We start from the raw sequence: 23,704 nt of genomic DNA on the forward strand, positions 1-23,704 counted from the left end.
AATGTAACATTTGTCTTTCGATATCACTGATACTTTACGAAATAAAGGCACGAGTACAAAGAGCCGAAAAATGAGTTTTCACTTATAACTTGAAAACAAAAGAAGATAGAGGGATGCGGTTTTGACCATTAACAATCTTTTGAAAAGCGAGGTCGGAAACGTGCCATCCATTTTTCTCTAGCTCTCAGGGTTACAGAACTGCCATTCAATCTCACAATTTCCCCACCCTGTATTCTCTCAGTTGGTATGATGTGTATTCTCATAGATATATTCTCATATCATTAATCTTGCCTGAGATTAGATCTCAAGGCTTCTGCTTTTCTCGAAACCAGCGATTAGTGGTTTCTCTGATTCAGTATTCTCATAATTCATCAATTGTATATCCTATTTTTCTGATGGACGTTCTAATCCTGACAATTCAGTTCACACCTTTTGGCCTGAATCATTATTACAACTCAGCCTTCTCATTAAAATTCATTATTCTAACCTTCTGTTTTTCTGATGGAATAAAGAGGCTCACGCAATCAATTTTCATTGATTGCTCTGTCACTGTAAACGTTGTCTTGATATTGAATTTCCAGAACTCTCTCAGTTACTAAGTCTGACTTAAAGTGGCTCCACATTTGAACTACTCTAGATTACCTCTATTTTTAGTTGAATAATGTCACTTGTAACGGCTTTTTCCTCGGTGTACTCGAGAGCCAGGTATTCTTTAAAGGAAAATAGCAAACCTACCCTAGTAGCTTCGAGTCGAAGACAAGGTTCCTCGGTGTCTGGGGTGTTAGCGACAACCAGTGAAAGTCAAAATCAGCGTTCACAAATTATATTTGTCGACTCGTACAAGGAAACACAAATGGCACTATTATAAAATTCGTACAGTGAAAGACTCGAGATCAGTGAATTTACAGGGCAAAACGGACGGATTGAAGCAGGATCCGATCTCAAAAGTTATACGGGGGTTAACGGACGTGTTCGCCAGCCAGAACCTAAGACGCACACTTAACGGACAGATATCGGCTCACCCTTAGGCGCGTTCGGCACTCCCCGGGTATCCACACCAGCAGAGTGCTTCCCTAACCGTAGGGGTGAACACGGGAACGAGATAAAAAAGGAAAATGAGGGAAGGGTGAGCCACCCCAAAGTGCCTTCGGTACCCCCCGGGTATCCACACCAGCAGTGTACTTTAATGACAGTAGGGATGGACTGGAAAGAGAAGAAGGGAAAAGTGAGGGAAGGGAGAGCCACCCCAAAGTGCCTTCGGTACCCCCCGGGTATCCACACCAGCAGGGTACTTTAATGACATTAGGGGTGGAACTCAGACTGTGGCTTAGGAGTGCTGAAGATGGGACCTAAAGTTCCAACAGTGAATATAAAAAAACGGAGTGTCGTCTTACCTCTGGGTTCTATTCGGCCACTTACACTCGTAAAACAGAAATAAATCTTGATAGAAAATTTATTTCGTTAGATTCTGAATGAATCATCTGAATATCACACAAAACTTCGTTATGACCAATATCAGCTGTAAAAGCTAAGATTATTTAGACAGTCTGGCAACGATGTTGTACTTCTGACGTCATTTTATTCCTAATCACAGGTGATAATTAAATATTACAAATGAAAGTTAAAGAACTCTTCATAGAGAGGATGAATATAACGGCCCTAAATAAAGCATTCACGAAGAGAACAGTGGGACAAAATCAACTCTGAACTTACCGATCAAGTCTGTAAGATTCATGTCGCAATTCGATACCGGCTGTAGGAATCTACTGGCAGGCGGTACGGGCTGTTGATGCTGAAGCATTTGCGGCGTGCCTCGCACGCCTGGTTGTTGCATCTGAGCCTGGGGCGCCATAGCAACCCTTCCAATGCCCAACATATCCTGTATCTGCTTGGCTGACAAATCCTTCGTTCCCCTGAATACGTAAGATTTGCTACATCCTTCCGTGCCTGGAATCGTTGAAAACAACATTGAACATAATTACGAACATAACCTCACTCATCCTAAAATAGAGTTCGGCCATATAGGAGAAAGAAATATTCAACAAAATAAGTAAAGCATACCTAATTCATGTACTTGAACCATTTTCCCGAATGTTATGAGACCAATCAAGGCATTTTGAGGTATTAAACTGAGCGACATCTGTAAGGAATCTTTCAGAGCACTCAGTTCTTCTTCATCCATACATGTATCAACTACTAGGAGATAAATTGGTGGTAAACATTGAGCTCTGCTAATTGTATATTCAATGGTCGAGAACATTGGCATCAATTCAGCTGGTTGTTGCTGTTCCGATATTGCTGCATATTGTGGTGGGAACTGCAAATGTCAATTATAAAATTCATATTCCCTTGAAGATATTCAGCCGTCTTACTGGATTCCTTTGGAAGCAAAAGTTGCACACCCATAACTTTGCTCGATAATCTACTTGACACAGTGGATTCAGTATGGCTCGACAATTATTTCTTGTACATAATACAGGATCATACTGGATAGGAGGCAAATCGGGCCTCTCTTTTATTGGCTGATATAAACATCCCAACGGAACGACTAGACGAGTTGCTTCAATTCTACTGGAGGGCCAAACATTCCATGTGAATCGAATTCCGTCTCTATCTTCATTTTGTTGGATATACTCCTCATATGTGGCCATCTAAAAGGCATAAATCCTTATATCGGAAATGCACGTATAGTAATAAATTGATTTACTTACGCTGGTATACTATTAATATATAGCACTTAATAATATTTCAATAAATATTTAATGTAACTTTGTAAGAAGAAATTGAACTCAAATCATTTTTAAACTTGTTTGAATTATTTCATACACGTCACCAGAGATGACACGAATGACAGAAGTCACACGTATTTAAATTAATCATTTTTTGGAGTCCATCCATTGAAAAGAAGATGAAACTTCGTCGTACATTTGAACGACTTCTAATCTTTGCAACAACAATCTAGTTTTATAGTTTTATTTTTAGTAGTATCATTCCATTCACTTCCCAGGAATACCTGAAATAAGTAATCAAGTACTAACACAAAGTTTTGACAATTTAAGAGTAGGCACAACGTATAATAGCTCGGTAGCTCTAATGCAAGGAACCATGTCAAGAAAGGTTAAAAATTTTGAGGTTATTTATTACGAAAATGTCAAACTGTGAGCGAATATGAATGTTGAAGTAAATATTTTATTTTTTGCAAAAGCCAGAGAAATTGTTGGAAAAACAAATGATTCTTTAGCAGTCGAAACACCCATAACATATCATTCTTTGTTGAATCTTATTGCAGAAAAATACTGCCTTCAAGAAATAAAAAATAACGTGATACTTGCAGTGAACAAACAATTTGGTAATCCAGAGGATTCATATTGTTTGAAAAGAGGTGACGAAATCGCTATTATTCCCCCTCTAAGTGGAGGTTGAAATATATGAAAATGAATTTCCTTAAGTTAACACAAGATAGATTATCATTAGATGCAATATTAGATTTAGTATCATCGCCTACCTGTGGTGCCTCATCGTTTTTCGTTGGAACTACTAGGGATAATTTCGAAGGAAAGGTAGTTTTATCTTTAGAATATGAGGCGTACGAAAGTATGGCTGTGAAAGCCATGGAAGAGTTATGTGTTGAAATAAGAAAACAATGGGAAACAGTGGAAAAAATTGCAATTTATCATAGGTAGGTGTTAAACGCATATTTCGAAACAAGCTTTCTTTATAATTGACAGCATAATTAATACTGATAGAATTTATGATTTTGGTATATTGGTTGAAAATTGAAAGGGAAGATTTACATTTTGAAGTCATTCTTCAGAATTTTTTCTATTGATCTCAACCAATTGTAGATTGGGAAATGTACCAGTTAAGGAAGCCAGTGTTGTTATTGCTATATCTTCCCCCCATAGAGTAGAAGCAATGAAAGCAACGGAATGGTGTATAGATAACCTGAAAAAATCTGTCCCGATTTGGAAGAAGGAGATATACCAAGGGGAGACACCTGAATGGAAGGAAAATAAAGAATGTATGTGGTCTAGTAGTTACATGAATTCAAACAAGTAGTATTTTTGATGGAATATTGTTTATAGCAAATTATTTTTGTATTGAATAAAAGCCAGCTTAGATATAGAAATTGTAAGTTTCTCTTTAGTTTCTAATTAATACTAGTTAATCGTTGGGTCAACCACAGCAGTAGTTATTTTTTTTATTAGTGGATTAACCTATTTGATAGGTACACTTTTTCAGCAAATGTTAGTAAAAAAAATTAATTTGGTATAGTCTAATACAAAACAACAATTAAATGTAAATCTTCAAAATATGCAATCTATGACCCTCATGCAATCTTGTTTTGCTTCCTTGAAAAAAATGTGAAAAGCTGTTAGGATCGAGAAAAAATGCCCTGTCAAATGTTACAGTCATGTTCGTGGTATAGCATGAAGTTAGCCAAACTTTGTAACTTCTATAGTTTCTTCTGATGACTTCTGGAATCTCTCTCAGCATCCACTAAGTATATGTGCTATAAAACTCAATTATCATCCGACAAAAACTCTTCTAGTTCTTGGCTCCAATCAAATCATCAGGCTCAAAAATAAGGGATTGGAAAAAAAAAATCGTACTTCTGACAATGTTTCCTCTAAAAATTGACTGCTTTTGAAACTTCATAGAATGATTTTTGTCATACAGTATGTCAATCAGAAAAGGTACCACCTTTAATATCTCGGCCCCATGTAAAATACGAAAAAATGCAAAAAGAGGTAATATTTGGTTTGTAGGGGGACATTTTATACAGTTAGTTCCAATTAATATGTATCAACCTTATGAGCATGTTGTCAGAAACCCCTGAAATCTCAATTGGGAAAAGGGGTTGAGTGACACCTTGTTTTAAAAGTATTTCGATTGCCTTTAACTTTTTTCGGAAAAATTAAAAAAGAGAATAGCAAGAATTGAAAACATTATTATAAAAGATTTTAAAAATTCAACTTGGATGCTGAATTGTTACTTTCAAATCTTTTACACAACTGACTTTAAATGCCTCCAGCCGAAAAAATCTAAAGGTGTCAAGTCTGGAATGGAAAGCATGGTGGCCATCAACCCGTATTCGGTTACTATCTATCATTAACCGCTATAAGAGAGGTTAAAACTCCTGCTAGAGCTTAGATTTTTTAACACAATCATCAATATTTTGAAAACTGCTGAATGAAAAATTGTGAGAAGTATACAGAAACATGCAAAATGTACCTGGGAATAAAAAAATCACCATCTACTATGCTTTTGTCAGGCAACTTGTACATTCGAAAATAATTTCAGGTTGAGTAATTCTTGGGTATCATTATTAAATTTTCTTAATCTGTTATGCAAATTAAGGGTGATTCATTGGGAAATGCGCATACAATCAGATTTAGATGGAGAAAACTGAGGTGCTTATTCTAAATAAGCCACATTTATAGATCTATCAGTTATTGATTTTCCTCATTTTTTCAGTTATTCATAACTTATGAACCACCCTACATATTTTTGTAATGTTGATTTGCGATTAACATAATGAAAAAATCTTACCCCAGGTGTCTATACAGACTCGCACAAATATTTTAACAGTAGATTCTTGAGGTCAAAAGAAACACTTTTTTCCTATAATTGTTTTTCCGATTCGGCCCTGACAAAGAGATATAGCCATTTTAAGTATTCATAATGAGCTGTGCCACCTCTGGAAAAACAAAATTACCTTCAGAATAGCTACCTTAATCTGTGACACTTCATATCTGTAGATCTTTTAAACATAGTTGTATTCAGCCAAAATACCCAATTTTTTGAGTTTCACAGATACTTCTTAATTAATATTATAGGGGAAATATGAGCAATACTTTCATTTTGCAAAACGTCAAAATATTCATTAGATAGCGTTCTTTGAATTTTTGATACTTTTTTTATAGTTTTTCAACAACCTGTTACCTTTAGTAGATTTGAAAAGAAAGTGTTGCTTTTGATCCCAAGAATCTACTGTTAAAATATTTGCACAAGTTAAAGACTCACCCTGTATAATTATATTCAGAGTCTAATCAATATTTTGCGATTTCATTTCATAAAAATTAGAAAAGAGTAGAAAAATGTCTTATACTTTGGACTAAAATGCATACAACTTTTTCACGTGTTAGATTGAGCCAAATTATTTAGATGTTTAGAAAAATTTGGTTGCACAAAAATTACAAAATTATTTTTTTCCTCAAATACTTCTTTTCCACCTATTTCTTATTCTCCCAATTGCTGGATCTCAATCTTATTGAAAAACGCGAGCACATGACTATATTGGGACTATTATCATTGGCTAACTTTCAAACACCTTGTATGCGTAAATTAACATTTCAAAATTTGAATATCTGAACACATATCTGAACGCAAGCTAGAAAATGAGCATGATAATTTCACAACTATTTTTTATGATAAAAGTAAAATTCATTCATTCATTGCTGTAAAAAAAAACTAGCACTAAAAGTAAAATGATGCACTGTTTACGTACCTATACTATATTTGATTCAGTAAATGATACACTTTTAAGCTTTATATCCCATATTGTTGTAATTACAAGCCTGAAGTTTATTATTTACTGTATTAGTCATGTACGGACCGTTCTTTTTATAATTATTTTTAGATTTTTTTGCGAGAGGGTATCAGAATAATAAGGAAATGATTATGCACTAGGTTAAAAAATAGTTAAGTGTGGATATGGAATAAAAATTGCCTGGGGCACCTCAGGAGGAAATTGATAATCTTATTAAGAGTATTCCCTGACGTATTTCTGACTGCTTGGAGGTCCATTATATTATAAATTCCTCCCTTTTTCCTACACTTGAATTTTTCTCAAATTTAGATCGATTACTTGCCTAACCCTAAGAAACATGTATACAGAAAATGTTTATGATGATCCTTTCTCAAATTCTGATGAAATAGTTGAGAAGCTCTCAGGTCTGATAAGCGCAGCGCAAAGCATGCCAGTCCGTAAATATGTCACAAAACTGCAAATTGATCTTTTACAACGCATGTGTACAGGGTGGGCAAATTTCGATGTTTTAGCACTACAGCTTTCAAACCAGAGGAGGTAGACAAAATGTGACACCCCATTCTCGTTCTCTTTTTCTGAGAAACTAACAAGAGTAGTAGTCATTTTTGGCTACCTTCTCTTGTTTTCGAGTTATAAGCGAAAATTGGAAAAATGGCGATATCGAAATAAATTTATATCTCCGCTAATACTGATGATAGAGCTCTGAAATTGAAACATTATACAGACACTTTTTTAAGTAGAATCCAGTGGCGTGCTTGCCTTTTTAGCAGGATTTTTAATTACGAAGCTATGAAAAGTTATGTTTTTTTTAAATAGGAACACTAGATTTCTGTGCAATTTTTTGAAAGCTTAATTTTTACTGATTCCAAATCATAGACATAGAGACATGGACTGTGCCTTCCCTTTATATCTATGCATGAAATACGGTCAAAAAAAGTGACAGAGAGAAAAACACGTCGGGAATGCAGTTGTCTTTTTCTAGAATTTTGATTGGTCTACACTCACCTCTATGTGAACAAAAAAGAGAAAGGTATGTCCCGACGAGCTTTTCTCTCTTTCTAATAAATAGCCAATTTCATGCTGGCATTGCTCAGTCCATGTCTCTATGTCTATGTTCCAAATATATATAACATCATATGGTTTCTATCAATATAAATAATAGAAAATGGTCAAAACTTATTTTCTCAATATTTCTATGGTTTCTACATTTGATGAGAATGTTATATATTTTTGAAATCAGTGAAAATTAAGTTTTAAAAAAATTGCATAGAAATCTAGTGTTCCCATTTAAAAAACATAACTTTGGGTTATAGCTTCGTAATTGAAAATTCTGCTAAAAAGGCAAGCACGCCACTGGATTCTACTTAAAAAAGTGCCTGTATAATGTTTTCATTTCAGAGCTCTATCATCAGTATTAGCGGAGATATAAATTTATTTCGAAATCGCCATTTTTCCAATTTTCGCTAATAACTCGAAAACAAAAGGAGGTGGCCAAAAATTACTCCTACTCCTGTTAGTTTCTCAGAAAAAGAGAACGAGAATGGGGTATCAGATTTTGTCTATCTCCACTGGTTTGAAAGCTCTAGTGCTAAAACATCCAAATTTGCCCACCCTGCATAGTCCATCTTCACATATCTGGCATCAATTTGGGGAAATACGACAGAATTAAATCTAAGCAGACCTCAAAGACTTCAAAATAGGGCAACATACATAATCTTCCATAAGAGACCAGCACCAGCTACTTGTATAAAAAGTTCCTATTGCTGCCGCTCTCTAAGAGTGTGAAACAAGAACAGCGTAAGTTGATCTATAAGATAAATACGGGTCAGTTAAGATCAATGGTGAATCTTAAGAAGCATTCTGACGAACACAAATACGGTACAAGAAACGCCAATAATCTGTACACTGATTTCATTTTCAAGACAACAAGAGGGTCAAAACTTCCAACATATTCTGCAATAAAGTCATATAATGAGTTACCCAATTACTTGAATAAAGAAGAAGACTACCATAAGTTTAAAAAAGGGCTAAAAAATATATTATGCAAAATCAAATAAATTAAGTATTAATTGTACTCCGTATTGCCAAACTCTGTTTGATTTACAGTTTTAGATTATAATAAATAAATAAATAAATAAATTCCTATCATGCAGCTCCATCCGTTGCCGAAGTAAAGCCGAAAAAGACAAAATTGGAGATCGCACAGGAGATCGACGTGCCCTACGTTGCGCCCCACTTGCTCCAGATAAAGGCGCCGAACGAAGAAATCAACAGGAGGATCCGAACCTTGATGGAGCGTAAAAGGAACGAGATAAACATCAATAACATCTCGGAATTCTGCAGCGGGGATAGGAACTCGGAATTCATTTGCGCCAGGATAGATGCCAAATTGAAGAAGAGAAAAGACGCCAAAGGACATCTCCAAGGTAAGATTGATCGGACATGTTATAGACTACATTGCGCAAAAAAATTAACGCACATTTTGAAAATTTCAATTTTAATGAAAGTTAACTCTACATTGACTTTATAACTTATTTTTTATGTTCTCTCGGGAAGGTTTTGAACGAAACAATACACATTAAATGGAAGAAAAATTCAGGATTACACCGAATCTTATGTGAAAGAAGAGAAATGAACAATTTTCAAAATACTGAAATGCTGATAAGTGATTTAATACTTGGTATTTCCACCCCTTGCGTTAATTACAGCTCGGCAACGACGGTTCATACTCAAAATGATTGATCTTAAAATGTTCTGATCTAATCCTTCCCAGATTTCTCCGAGTTGGATTCCTAAGTCATTAAGAGTAGCTGGATGATTTTCTGAACTTCTCAGCCTTCTATTGAGGTTGTCCCAAACCTGCTCAATCGGATTGGGATCTGGACTTCTTGCTGGCCATTCCATTCGAGAGACTTCAACCTCTTCATGGTACTCCTGAACGATGCGCGCAGGATAGGGTCTGGCATTATCGTCCATAAAAATGAAATTTTCACCAATGTATGGGGCAAATGGAAATACATGCTCTTCAAGAATGTTCCTTATATACTTATCAGCATTCATAGCTCCATTATCAACGACCACTAAGTCTGTGCGAGCAGTCAAAGATATTCCACCCCATACCATAATCGATCCTCCCCCGAAACCAGTAGTATTCAGGAAATTGCACTGAGCATATCTTTCATGTGGACGTCCGTATACAAGGGAACGTCGATCACAATGGTAGAGGCAGAATCTAGACTCATCTGTGAAGAGAACTCTTTCCTAATCGGCCTCTTCGATGGGCTGGGGTAAGAGCTGGGCCTCTTGCCGCGACACGAGGCCTTAAATCATATTCTCTGAGGCGATTTCTTATTGTCTGAGTGCTAATTTGCACCTCATGAGTTTGCTCAAGCTGAATTTGAAGGAGGCGAGCGGTTGCAAACCGTTGTCTCAACGAAGAAACTCTCAAGTTACGTTCTTGAATGGCAGTTGTTACCAGTGGTCTACCCTGTCCTGGTCTTCGGACATTCATACCTGTCTCCCTGAACCGCTGCAACATTCTGGACACACTTGTATGGGAAACTCCAAACCTTTCTGCAATTCTTATTCTTGTGTATGTCCACCCTTCTTCTCGCAAAACTACCGCTTGGGCACATTCCTCTTCGGTCAAATTGCGTGTTTCGCGTTGCATAGCGATCGAGTGTAGAAAATCAAAAGAAAGAAAAACTATTGATCACTAGAATTGATCGAGAACAACTGATTTTAGAATGGAGCCAATACATTCAAAATCTGATAATATCATCTTTTTTTATTCCTGCTGGGAAAAAACATCTGTATTGAAGAAAACCGTTGAAAGTGGATAACATATGCATGCATAATTCTGATAAAAATAATTATCATTGAGAACACCTTCAGTTGTAGAATAAATTTGAGATTTCCATAATGTGCGTTAATTTTTTTGCGCAGTGTACATCTTGTATAGTTATGAAGGCGTGTGTTCATAGCGTAGACATAGAGGCATGGACTGAGCAATGTCAACATGAAATTGACTATTTTATCGAAAGAGAGAAATGATCGTCGGGCATTTACCTGTCCCTTTTTTGTTCACAGAGAGGTGAGTGTAGACCAATCAAAATTCTAAAAAAAGACAACTGCATGCCCGATGTTCAGTTACTCTCTGCCAATTTTTTTGACCGTATTTCATGCATAGATAGAAAGGGAAGGCACAGTCCATGTCTATATGTCTATGGTTCATAGCGAGGGACTATTGGACGTTTATGAAAAATTAATCATAATTTTGTGCTGGAAATTGTTTGATGGGTGTTTGACAATGAACTTTCTTCCTGAAATATTTTCCGACGTCTGCAATTTCCTGTTTTCCCGGAAACAGCCTACTACTTTCTCATTTCAAATGGTACCCTCACCCTCAGGATGTCTTCTCATCGTTTCAAAAATATGGGCAAGAGCTCAAGCGTAATAGTTTTCTGAAAAAAATTAACCATTTTGAATTTTTTGATTATGCAATATTATAACACTGTTTGCTGTCAGAAAATTCTCTAGGGAGAAAGTCCATTGTCTAAAACTCCAACATGCAAATTTTCAACACAAAATTATGATTAGATCTCCATAAACGTCTAATAGATCGTCGCGATTTGAATCACCCTGTATAAGCTTACAAACTGATTGTATTAATTTTGAAAGCTCATCTATAGATGCCATAAAGGGTGTATTTTCAACAGAAGGTAGAACAAATAAAGCGTTTCGCCGAAAATCATCTATACAAAACTTTCACAAGGACAAAATTGAAAATGATTACTGAAATATATAGATCCAAATATACTACCCTAGATCATTTGTAACCTGAACTATCTCAAAGCAATGGGAATCTAGTGATGACTGACTCAACCATATCATGGTTCCGTTTAGGATATTGGCTCTTTCGATTTTTATGTGGTAATGAAAATGGAAACTTAGGATTGCCGAATTTTTCCCATCATTCAGTAACTTAAACGATTTTATGAAATGGCTCATTTCTATACCATACCAACTGACAGAAAAATACTTAGGACCAAGTGTAAAAAAATAGATTGGTTCATAATCCCACCAATAAAATTCATCTAAATTATTCACATATTCAGAATGGTCTTCATAATCTTCTTCTTGTTCGATCCCTCCAACAATCGTCCTGAAAATGGGGCGAAATAATAGCACTTGTCAACATAACCACTTTAAACTTTCTCAATTTTCTACAGTTTTTTTTTTCACCCTAAATCGCACGATACAACTGACCTGATGCAACTAATCAGATAGACTCGGATGTACTGAACCATTAATTGTCCAGCCATATGTTTATGTTTTGTTTCGTTTTTGCGATGCCGGAGTCACCTTCCACAGTCCCGTACTTGAAATTTAATGAAATTTTGTCGGAATTCTAGGGGTTGTAGCTCAGCCATCTCGAATATTTTATATAAAAATTTTTGGTGAAATGACTTTTTTTTGATGACTTCTTACCTTCTGCCTCAAAGAAGCCTCACCTTTGAAAACACCCTGTATATCTAAATTATTTGATTAACACTACAGAAATTATTGATATTTCGTGACCGGTTATTCAGCTACATCTGGTAGACTCTCAAGGTCTACTCCGATGTTAATAATTTTTGAATGGACAATAATAAGAAAGATTCGAGAAAGGATTAAATTTAGTTATTGTGTCTGGTAAAACTTGAACAGGGTGTCTCAAATTCGATGCTTACTGATTACATCTGAGAGAAAAAATCTTCAAAGAATCCCGATCTCTTTTTTCGAAATAATTAGATATCAGAAAGCAAATCATGGATATCTTGATTCCTTCTCGAGTTACAGAGCATTACTGAAAAATGTCTGTTTCAAATATTCCGTTATATCTTAGTTTATGCTCGAGGTATTCGAAAAATTCCTAAACATATTTTCAGTAATTATTATTTTTTATGTTATACTCGTAACGGATCATAGAAATGAATAACCATTTCAGAGATATAGAGGAGGGTCGGTGTTTTTAAAATGTGATATCCTATATTTTTCAACGCAGTGTTTTAGTCGCAGATTTGTAGAAAAGCATCCTGTTGATGATTTTTCAAAAAATGTCACCTATTTCGGAGATATTTCGTTTTTCGACTTCATTCTTGACCCCTTATATGTATATAAATATTTTTCATTTATTCAGAGATTCAATTCATTTTGTGTCTATTGTGTATTCTTTCTCAATGAAGATTATATCATTTAAGAAGAAGAAATTATCATGCAAGTTTTAATTTAATAAAGAATACACACAAATTGAATCGAAACTTCAATAGAAACGCAACATTGAACTAACTCGAGAGAGCACTAAGTGGAATCTATAAGATTTATATACAGGGTGAGTCTTTGACAAATATTGAGATCAAAAGAAACACTTTTTCCTATACTATTTTTAAAATGTTAAGTTTTCATAATGAGCTGTACCATTACCAGATTAACTAGCTAAATCTGCCACACTACACATCTGTGGAACTTTTGAACAGAGTTGTATTCAGCCAAATTACCCAATTTTTCAAATTTCACAGATACTTTTTAATTATTGAACATCAAAATACTCGTAAACGGCGCATTATACAAAACGTTCAAATATTCATTTGATAGCGTCCAACTTGGTTTTAAGAGTTGGTTTCTTTGAATTTTTGGTATTTTTATGGTACGTAATGGTCATAATGAGAAAACTGGAAGACGTGGCTGATATCCTGTGTTCGAAAAATATTCATCAAATAAATGAAAAAGTCCACTCGAAAATTAATTTCATTCGATGAAACCGTTCGTGAGATTGAACTAGAAATAACATTTTTGCATGGTTTTTCAACAGCCTGTATCTTTTGAAACGATCCTATTCGAAAAAAAAATGATGAAGGAAAAAAGTGTTTCTTTGGACCTCAAGAATCTACTGTTGAAATATTTGTACAAGTCAAAGACTCACCCTGTATAAATATTCCCATGTCAAGAATGAAGTCGAAAAATTAAATATCTTTGAAACAAATCTATGACTGAAAAATTACCTTGCAAAATATGGGGTTTCCCATTCAAAAAACACCGACTCCTCTATATCTCTGCACAACAGAGAACAAGTATCACATAAAATACAAACATTAATGCAAAAAATGAACATCGATCAAGATATAGCGAAATATTTGAAACAGTAATAATTAGAAACGCCTTGTAAGTCTCGAGAACTAATCAAGATATCTATGATTTGCTTCCTGATATCTAATTAATTCCAAAAAAGAAATCGGGGATCCTTGAAGATTTTTTCTTTGAGTGTTTTAGTTCTCGAGTGAGGATCGATTTTGGGACACCCCCTGTACTAGTTTGATATGAAATATGTATTTATTGAATTTTTCAGTTGACCGTGTTTTGAATTCTTATTATCAAAGGGACCAGATCAATTCGGATTACCTGACCAAGTACATGCCACCAAACGGAGTAGAAGAAAGAATCCAGAATTTGGAAAGTCAACTAACCCTGACATCTCAGGCACCTTCGAATATTTTTGCTCGATTGCAATTATTAGAAGAGCGGATGCTGAAACTTGAGTCGATTTCGCCTGAATACATTCAATTTTGGGTAAGTTTTGTCATCAAATCAGCTAGCGCAAACGATGAAAACATATACTATAACTATTTGGAATAAGAAAATAGTTATCTTTTCCCGGTATAACCGGAAGTTGCAAAGGACTGATGATATTTAATTGAGAAAGTTCGTTGTCGATAACCCCAACATGCAAAATTTCAGCACAAAATTATGAACGTCTTCATGAATATTTTTACAATAAATTCTCGAGGTCCAAAGAAACACTTTTTTCAGTACCTTTTTTTCCGATTCGGCCCTGATAAAAAGATACAGCCATTTAAAGTTTTCATAATGAGGTGTGCCACCCCTGGAAAAACAAAATTACTTTCAGATTAACTAGCTAAATCTGTGACACTACACACCTGTGGATCTTTTGAACATGTATTGAGCCAAAGTACCTAATTTTTCAAATTTCACAGGTACTTTCAAATTATTGAATATCAAATTACTCGAAAACGGCGCATTATACGAGAAAATATGAAGAATACTTTTGTTTTACCTAACGGTTTTATATTCATTAGACAAAGTCCAACTTAGTTTCAAGTGTTGGGTATTTTTATGTTACTTAATGATCATAATGAGAAAACTGGAAGACGTGGGTGATATCTTTTCTTCGAAAAAGATTCATCAAATGAATGAAAAACTACACTCCGAAATTCATTTCATTCGATAAAACCGTTTGTGAGATACTTAAAATAACTAAGAAATGGATCACGCCTTCATAGTAAGGCAGGTAAATAATAATCATAATTATTATCGAAGGCGTGATCCATTTCTTAGTTTCCATGTACGCGACAGATCGGTTACTGTCATGATCCGAACCTTTCCGCGCTTTTTCCCTTGCTTAATTATCGTAATATACGATATCTGCAATATGGGATTGAAGCATATGGATGCATACTGCTATATTCGCTCTGAGAGTTAGGAAATTGAATTGGGTTGGTTCCCGTTTCTCTGTCAGATGTCGGTACGATGTATTTATACATCGGCAATTCATAGCGTTTCGTTGACGAATGAGTTTTGTTGCTCTGACGAGGTCAAATAAGACCGAAACCATGGTCAGCATCTACTTTTTGTCGACGAAATGAAATTTCTGGTAATACTTCGAGCGATGGTAGTTTGTTAGTTCGATTTAGATCGTAGCATTCGTTGATTTCATTATCTGCGGATGTTATGCATCTGAATTAATTTGATTATTACTTAAAATAACATTTTTTAATGGTTTTTCAAAAGCCTATATCTTTCAAACCGAGCCGATTCCGAAAAAATGGTGAAGAGAAGTGTTTTTTGACATCAAGAATCTACTGCTTGAATATAGGCTTGTCCGTAGAGTGGTTCACAACGGTTGTGAACTGTACAGGGTGGGCAAAATTCGTTGTCTACTGAGATCTCGAGAACTATGAGAGCTAGAAGAGAACGGATTTTCAGAGAAACGGAGAATGGTGAAAACCTCCTACGATTCTTCGTTTTTGAGTAATTAGCAAGAAATAATATTTTCCAGATCTGAAACTTGATCTTTCTTAGGCACTTCTATACGTAAAATCTACCGACAATTTCCAATGCAAAAATAACGAATTCAATAAAAGTTTGCATTATAAAAAACAAAAGTTCGCCTAATCATTCTAAACCAAAAAATATTTCGAGCTCGTCAGTGGATTCTACGTAAAAAAGTGCCTGTAGGTAGAAGGTTCATTTTTCAGATCTGTAACTTCAAAGACAAAAAAGTTATGAGAACTTTTCGAAATCGTCAAAATCCCATTTTTTGCTAATAACTCAAAAACGAAGAATTGTAGGAGGATACGGTTTTCACCCTTTTTTGTTTCACTGAAAAAGAGCTCAGAAATATGTCAACAGGTATGTGTTTTTTTTTATGAAAACAGTATAGTTTCAAATGACTTTAGAAAGACTGAGGGCGATGTATGATATATTTCAGAAACGGGAAAAAAATGGCGATTCTTTCTAAGTTATTTTATACTACCGTTTTCATAAGAAAAAACACAACTTTATGTTATAGCTCAGCAAATAAACCTGTAGGAAAAAATCAAAGAACGCCACTGGGTTGCTATCAAAAAAGTGTCTGTACAATGTTTTTATTTCACCATCCTAGCACAAACAGAAACGTAGATAATGACCAAAGACAAATCGTCCAAATTTAAATTTTGGCCTTTAACTCAAAAAGAATATAGAGGAATGCAGTTGATGGCATTATTAGTTTCTCGAAAAAAGGACGACATGAATGGCACATTCATTTTCCTCTATCTCGTTGGGTTTGAAAGTTGCAGTTCAGGTATCACCAAATTTGCCCACCCTGTACAGAGCAAGCGCAGACAGATTTTCCTCACCCTAAAATGGAATTGCACTTGCTCTGTACAGAGTTCACTGTTCACAACCGTAGTGAACCACTCTACGAACAAACCTTATTTGTAGGGGTCAAAGACACACCCTGTATACTTACTGTACGTTTGATAGATTTTTGTCGCCTGCCCATGGTGATGCTGTTGAATATAACTTACCTATATTATTTTTCACTTGAGACTTCCAAGATTGTTCCTTACCATTGAAGGATATGCCTGTTCTCTTTTTAGGAAAATAACTAAACATATTATCGTTTACAGGACAAGACTACAGAAAAAACTACGAAATCGGTAAAGAAAAAAATATTTTCCATGGAAGAAATCGATACACTAATAAAAGATTTAGAGAACAAGATGGTAAAGTAAGACAATAACCATATCTATATAAGGAGGACAAATAGTTCACAGCCATCAGTACTTACCTTGGCAAATCGATCTACTATAGAACTGTGAATCCTTTGATTTTCATCTATGGAATATGCTTCTTCAATAAATATTATATTTTCTTATTGAATTTTAGGTATGTATATTTTAAAGCTTCGATCGTGAATCGAATTTTATATCGAATTCTAAAATCTATTGCTATTGTTGATGTTTTGTGAATAAAAACTATTGCTATATTTCATTTTAAAAAGGACTTTTTATTCTACATATTTTACAAGTTTGAAAAATGGAGAACAATTTTCTTTGTTGCATTGTGGTACAAATATTAGCTACGTTCTCGTTATCATAAAGTGAGCAAGAAACCTAATCAGCAAGTACAACAAGAAAGACTTCTTAAAAATCACCTGTTTATCAATCTTAAAAAAAAATCTCTTGGTTTACACAGGTCACTCTCTAAATTAGTACTTGATGTGCTCAATTCAAACATAAGTATTGTTGCAGGCTCGAAAACAAAGGAAAAACGTTGCTGTATCCATCTTTAAAATAGTTCTCTAATGAACTCAGTAGTATACGTATTTTTCTTCACAAATATTCATATATAACTCTAATAATGAAATATAGACGAGGGGGTCTATAAGTTTCTCTATACAAAACATACTAAAATTCCATCTCGTATCGGTTCTCATGATTGAAAGTTCTAGTGATCACAAAACCTTACTAATTCAAAAGCGAAGAAATCATTCTTGAAAATATTCTTACATTTATTACAGTTCCATTCATTTTAAGCAAGCTTAATCAAAAATCTAACTTTAAAATCACTACTTAGCGGGTTGAAGTTATTTTCATACAGGAAATGGGATAATTTCAATGAGTTGTTTCGATTACATTATGTGAGGATGCATGTATATAATTTATATTATTGTTTCAAATTATTATTCTTCTTTGCTATAATTTAATTTAACTTAGTTTTCCCGTCGTTATGCTAGTTGAGCAATGATTATCAGCATTTAGCGAAATTTCAAAAATGATTCCTTCAGACACCCATCAAAATAAAACTAAAATAGTCTCTCTCTAAATGCCAAAATTAACATCTAAGAAAATATCCAAATTTGAAACAATATGTTCAATAAACGAAAAAATCACATTTGGCTGATCTATTTACAATATTACGAATTTAACATATAGCGGTTTTCACATTTTACGTCATATATAGATGTTATTTAGTTAATAAACATTCACAATTATTTAAAAGTACACTTGCTTAGTAGATTCTCCTTCAATTTTTTTTTCTTGGAAAATTTTCGAAATGCACCAGGATGGAATACAAAAAAAAAAAAATAGGATGTTTAGATTTCGAAATCCAGCCGATACATCAAGGACTTCGGAAGCACATTAATTCCTATTTTGTGTTCTGACATTGAATTCGATACAAACTGGTGGAAATCAGTATAATGAAAATCATCAATTTATCCATGACAATTATTAATGTTAGTTCATTACATGATGGATATTTGGAGCAGATAGTTTCAAGGTGTGACCAGGCCAGTAGCCTTTTTCCCTGAATTCAGACTGAAATCTTATTAAAAATCCCGAAAAATCAGTGAGCAACGAAAACTTAAGATAACAAGGCACAAAATTTCTGAGTAACATATGAAAATATCCTTTAGGCAGTTTGTACCTTCGTTGCTGCTCCTACAAATTAAATCCTGATAAATTTAAGTGAATACATTGCAAACGAAGATATAAATCCCCACCTCTGATTCAATTTTTTTAAATTTTGCTCAAGAACATTTCCTATTGAATTAACACAATATGAGTGAGGGAATGAAAAATAAAACAAAACAAAAATGTCCATGTTCTTAGTATAATTTCAATGTATCACTCAATTAATATTCAACAGATTTGTTCAAATTTAAATGTGACATTATGTTAATTAACATTTCCAAACGAAAATCGCAACAATAATGTTACTTAGCAATTATCTATACATAACAAAAAGAAAGAAGAGATTAATAGGTTGGAGCTCTAACACAGATATTTAGGAGTACTAGTTTTCTACCAACCCACTTCAAGTCTCACTCTTACAGTCTTCAAGAGAAAGCCTTTCAACTGGACATAAATTACGCTTCTCACTTTTCAAGTATGGCGCCTCAAATTCAATATGAAACTTAATGCATTTCTTGTCGAAAGTCAATGGAGATAACAGTTTTACAAAATGATGTACTGATCCAATATTTTCCTGAAAATGATAAAGATTCATTGATCTGATGCAATAATGCACTGGCAATTTTGCAAAACAACACACAGAAAATCACAAGTTACAGTCCATTGGGAGTGCAGTGACTTTATTAAAGTGACAACAATTAATAATTGTGGTAGTGGTGATTGGTCATCTGAATCACGTGGTACAAATTCGCCATTTTCAGACAAAACCCCTTTGCTTACGTTTAATGATCATGCAATTTAGATATTAGAACTATTTGAGTAAAAGCATTGAGTATTGGCTGAATTGTTGAATACTCAAAGGTAAGAATACCTAACTCAACATATACATGATGGTTTGAAAGGTGAGTCTTTATAATAAAACAGGTGGTAAAACTGATCAAAATGAAACATTTCATCATTGTAGAAATCTTCAAAAATTAGTTAAAAAAAAATCTTTGATCAAGCAATATATCCTAAAAATTGCGTCCCTGGTTTTTGATACTTTCATAATCAGAACATATGTCATTTTATCATCAATGAATAATCCTCCAGATGCTTTTGTTTGGAATGCAAGTTAATGAAGTGTTTACTGTTCTATCTTTGGGAAAAAAAATTATTGAAAAGTTTGCATATTCTTTCTCTGACGGAAGAATATCTGCAAATAGCAATTAAAAATTGACCAAAATTATTTACAGAAATTTGTCAGCATTAGTTGGAAGTGCGCAAAGTTTTGCCCGAAGTTATAATGAGTGAATACTCCATTTACTTTTATAAAAGCAGTCGACTCGCCACAGACAATTTCATGAGTTTTTGTAACTAGAACGGAGTAAGGTTGGTACCCTTGACATGTCGTTAATGTCAAAACGACGTAGCCACAACCATTTATCAATTTTTTTACGCTGCAAAAATGTCGAAAGCTTTGCAGCCAGAATAACTGTAATATACAGGGTGATTCATAACTATTAGGACATAGGCTAAGGGCAGATTGTTTGGACCAAAATATGGCGATAGGACCAAATATACTATAAAATATACAGGGTTGGGATAAAGTTTGGCACCAAATTAATATATTTAAAACGGAACGGACGGTAATATTTCTTCTTATTATAGATTTTCATAAAAAATACGTCATGAAAAGCAGAAAGAGTTATCTAATACAAAGTATATCGTTTTATTTCTCACTATTGATACAAATAACAAGGATTTATTTATTTGAATGGATTTTTTCTCCAATGTACAAAAAGACTGAATTCTTCTTTTTACAGATAATTTTTACATGGAACCCGATATGGACAGATCCGGAACAAGGTGCACTTTCAGAATCTGCAGAAATATACAGGGTGTCCTATTTAAATAAAAAAAAGTTTTGTCATTTCCGGCTAAACCGGAAGTATCTCATTAATGAAAATATGCTCATCAGATGCATTGTGGTCCATTACACTCAGCTGCCAAATTTCAAAAATATCGCCCGTTTTGTTTTAAAGATATAAATTTGGTGCCAAACTTTATCCCAACCCTGTATATAAAATATTTCTGTGGAAAAAGATAGAGGGCGTTAAAGTTGAATTTTTTATAAGGGGACAGAATAATATTTTCTTCGAACTTCGAAAGTCCTTTATTAAGAGAATTAGAAAAGGCATAGAAGTCTGAGGAGGCCACGTAAAACATTAAATTTAAGTTTATTCTTTTTATGTTACATTGTTTTTAATTATGCTTTATCGTCGAAATAAATAAATAAAATAAATAAATCGTTACTTCAAATCCCCTTCCGATGCTCTGAACTGTTAAATTATGTTCTTCTCAAAAACGGATGAAAAAATATACAGTGAAATTATTACCAAAAAACGAAGTAAAAAATTCAACTTTAACGCCCTCTATTTTTTCCACAGCAATATTTTATTGAGGTATATTTGGTCCTATCGCCATATTTTGGTCCAAACAATCTGCCCTTAGCCTATGTCCCAATAGTAATGAATCACCCTGTATAACATCTACAACTATCAGTCCACGAAGAAAACCAACATAAACTATTCTCAAGCATCTGCATGTTAAGTGTCAATAATGAAATATTTTTTCATAACAAAAATAAATATATGTATATTCCAAGCAAATAATCTCTTCAATCAGTTTATACAGGGCGAGTCTGACTCGTGCAAATATTTTTACCAATGACGGCTCGTCCGGGTATGCAGGGTCGGCCGGGCCGACCCAAAAATAATCGAGAAATGGAAAATAATTATAATTATTTTATTCTTCAAAACTTATTCCAAATGATTAATTTCGATATTAAATTCTCGATTAATTCCCTAGTAATACGTACGACAACTTATTTCGATCAACGTGACGCCCCTGTCGCCCTGAGTTAGTTTATTTCGAAGTTCTCTTTCCTTACGATAAACACGCTACACGCTAGGTCGGCCAGCCGGCAGTAGCCTAGCGAAACGCTTCAAGTTATTGTACTATACAGCACCTACGTCGCACGCAGTTATCACCAAGTTGAACATCGTATTACGTCGCTGCTAGATACATACACGGTCGGCCAGCACGAGTTGGGCCTACCTTGCTATGGTTTGGTCGTTTAGTTGTCATATTTCTAGATTTCCTCATTGTCTATTCTAAGATATTATATTATCAAATGAATAGTTAATCATTAAATATTATGTCTATTTTAGAAAAGAGCGTATTCGCACTTTTTAAGAGTAGCTTTAGTCAATGAAAATATAATATATCCCTAATTATAGTTAGATTTTTTTATTATTAAATGAATAGTTAATTTTTGAAAAAGGGTATTCCGACAGTATAAGAGTAGTTTAGTGATTTTTTGACCATAAAAATTCGTAATTCCTAGTGAATTTATAAGGGCACGGTGATTTCGAAGCTTCTTGAATACGCGTAGGCCGGCCGGCCGAGCCTCGGAGTGGGGATATAAGAATCGCATCCGCATCGCTGTTCCCATATTATGAATTGAATTAGGTCAGTGTCGTAGAATAAGAGAAAGGGGTGCACGTGTTTATCAGTTTTCTTCGATTCATTTCGTAAATTTTGACAATCTGAGTGGATTCTAAATTTCTTTAATTGTTGAATAATTGGAGTAGTAGCAAATCGAAACAAACTTTGCATCCTGTCACAAGATCATGTGACAGTAGAAGGAAGAATGGTGAAATAAAGAAAAGAAAAATTAGTACATTTTCACTTAAAATCAAAATTGTAGATGTGTTTCAGTGAACTTAAAATTTTGATTCATATTGACGTTTTGTGTTGTAATAAATTTGTTATCGGTATTTACAGAGAGACACCGAAGAAGAATAAAACTATTATTCAAAAGCTGGGCAAAAACAAAGAAGTATAGTACATTCTTTCTCCAAAAACAAGGCTTTATATCGCATTGAAAACGAAACTTTTATACACTGTTGTATAAAAATAAATCAGACTATATCTACAGGATGGGGCATAAGTCTGGAATAAAATTAATATTTCTTCAATATTAATCAACCACTCAAAATGAAGACACTGAAACCCACCAATTGCTTTTCAATTACCTTCTTCTTCTATCAATGAGTAGTTTCTCAACCAATAACTTAACATCAAGATGCTGAAAAACATGTCATTTCTGATTGCATTTATTTTTGGGAAATAAAATTGAATATTTTTTCCATCCCTTACCCGCAACCCTATCCAACTTATCTTCAGAAACTTAATCGACAAAAAATATATCAATATTTAATTTTAGAAAAACAGAGATTATGGTGGGATTCCGCGTTTTCATTTTCAGTTATTGGTTGAAAAAATAGATATTAATTTTATTTCAGGATATTCCCCTGTATATCCTGGGTCTGGCCGACCCACACCTTATGGGCACGAGCCGTCACTGATTTTTACAGTAGATTCTTGACGTTAAAAGAAACACTTTTTTCCTTTATCATTTTTTCCGAATAGGATGGGTAAAATATACAGGCTGTTGAAAAACAATTTTTTTTAATTCTCACAAACGGTTTTATCGAATGAAATGAATTTCGGAATATAGTTTTTCATTTATTTGATTAATCTTTTTCGAACACAATATATCACCCACGTGTTGCTTAGTTTTCTCATTATGTCTATTACGTACCATGAAAATACCAAAAATCAAAGAACCCAACCCTTGAAACTAAGTTGGACGCTATCTAATGAATATTTGAACGTTTTGTAGAATAAAAGTATTCTTCATATTTTCTCGTATAATGCACAGTTTTCGAGTAATTCAATGTTCAAGAATTAAAAAGTATCTGTGAAATTAAAAAAATTGGATATTTTGGCTGAATACAACTCTGTTTAAAAGATCGATTGATGTGTAGTGTCAGAGATTAAGCTAGTTATTCGGAAGGCAATTTTGTTTGTCCAGGGGTGGAACAGCTTATTATGAAAACTCAAAATGGCTATATCTTTTTATAAGGGCCGAATCAGAAAAAATGATATAGGTAAAAAGTGTTTCTTTTGACCACCAGAATCCACTGTTGAAATATTTGTACGAGTCAAAGACTCGCCCTGTGTATAAGTCGACTATGTTAATCACATATTTTCCATTTTTCCGAAGTAAATTCACATTGTTATTAAA

The 23,704-nt window shown here is 34.1% G+C and overlaps 4 protein-coding genes across 5 annotated transcripts in view; 2 read left to right on the top strand and 2 right to left on the bottom strand.

Moving 5' to 3' along the window:
* LOC123307606 (protein transport protein Sec23A) overlaps positions 1–2,871 on the bottom strand; it is a 33,753-nt gene extending 30,882 nt beyond the window's left edge. For both annotated transcript variants that reach the window (XM_044889985.1, XM_044889984.1), the window contains exons 1-4: positions 2,712–2,871; positions 2,373–2,651; positions 2,062–2,317; positions 1,714–1,947 (exon numbers count right to left, since the gene is read on the bottom strand). In XM_044889985.1, coding sequence (XP_044745920.1) covers positions 1,714–1,947; positions 2,062–2,317; positions 2,373–2,651 — 769 coding nt within the window. In that variant the 5' untranslated portion in view covers positions 2,712–2,871. The remainder of the gene's footprint in view (positions 1–1,713; positions 1,948–2,061; positions 2,318–2,372; positions 2,652–2,711) is intronic.
* A 250-nt stretch (positions 2,872–3,121) lies between these two features.
* On the top strand, positions 3,122–3,423 carry LOC123308635 (molybdopterin synthase sulfur carrier subunit). Its single transcript, XM_044891389.1, has one exon. The coding sequence runs from the start codon at positions 3,169–3,171 to the stop codon at positions 3,421–3,423; it is 255 nt and encodes an 84-aa protein (XP_044747324.1). The 5' UTR covers positions 3,122–3,168.
* Positions 3,424–3,428: 5 nt separating this feature from the next.
* On the top strand, positions 3,429–19,145 carry LOC123308634 (molybdopterin synthase catalytic subunit). The gene is made up of 5 exons (XM_044891388.1): positions 3,429–3,679; positions 3,846–4,021; positions 8,707–8,979; positions 13,941–14,161; positions 16,783–19,145. Exons 1-5 carry the CDS (start codon positions 3,429–3,431, stop codon positions 16,885–16,887), a joined length of 1,026 nt encoding a protein of 341 aa, XP_044747323.1. The 3' UTR covers positions 16,888–19,145.
* Positions 18,756–23,704, bottom strand: part of LOC123308631 (serine/threonine-protein phosphatase 2A 56 kDa regulatory subunit epsilon isoform) — a 55,454-nt gene continuing 50,505 nt past the window's right edge. Inside the window, exon 8 of the mRNA XM_044891382.1 lies at positions 18,756–19,144. The gene's annotated coding sequence lies outside the window, so the exon portion shown is untranslated. The remainder of the gene's footprint in view (positions 19,145–23,704) is intronic.

Source organism: Coccinella septempunctata, chromosome 2, assembly GCF_907165205.1.
Source record: "Coccinella septempunctata chromosome 2, icCocSept1.1, whole genome shotgun sequence".
NCBI lineage: Eukaryota > Metazoa > Arthropoda > Insecta > Coleoptera > Coccinellidae > Coccinella > Coccinella septempunctata.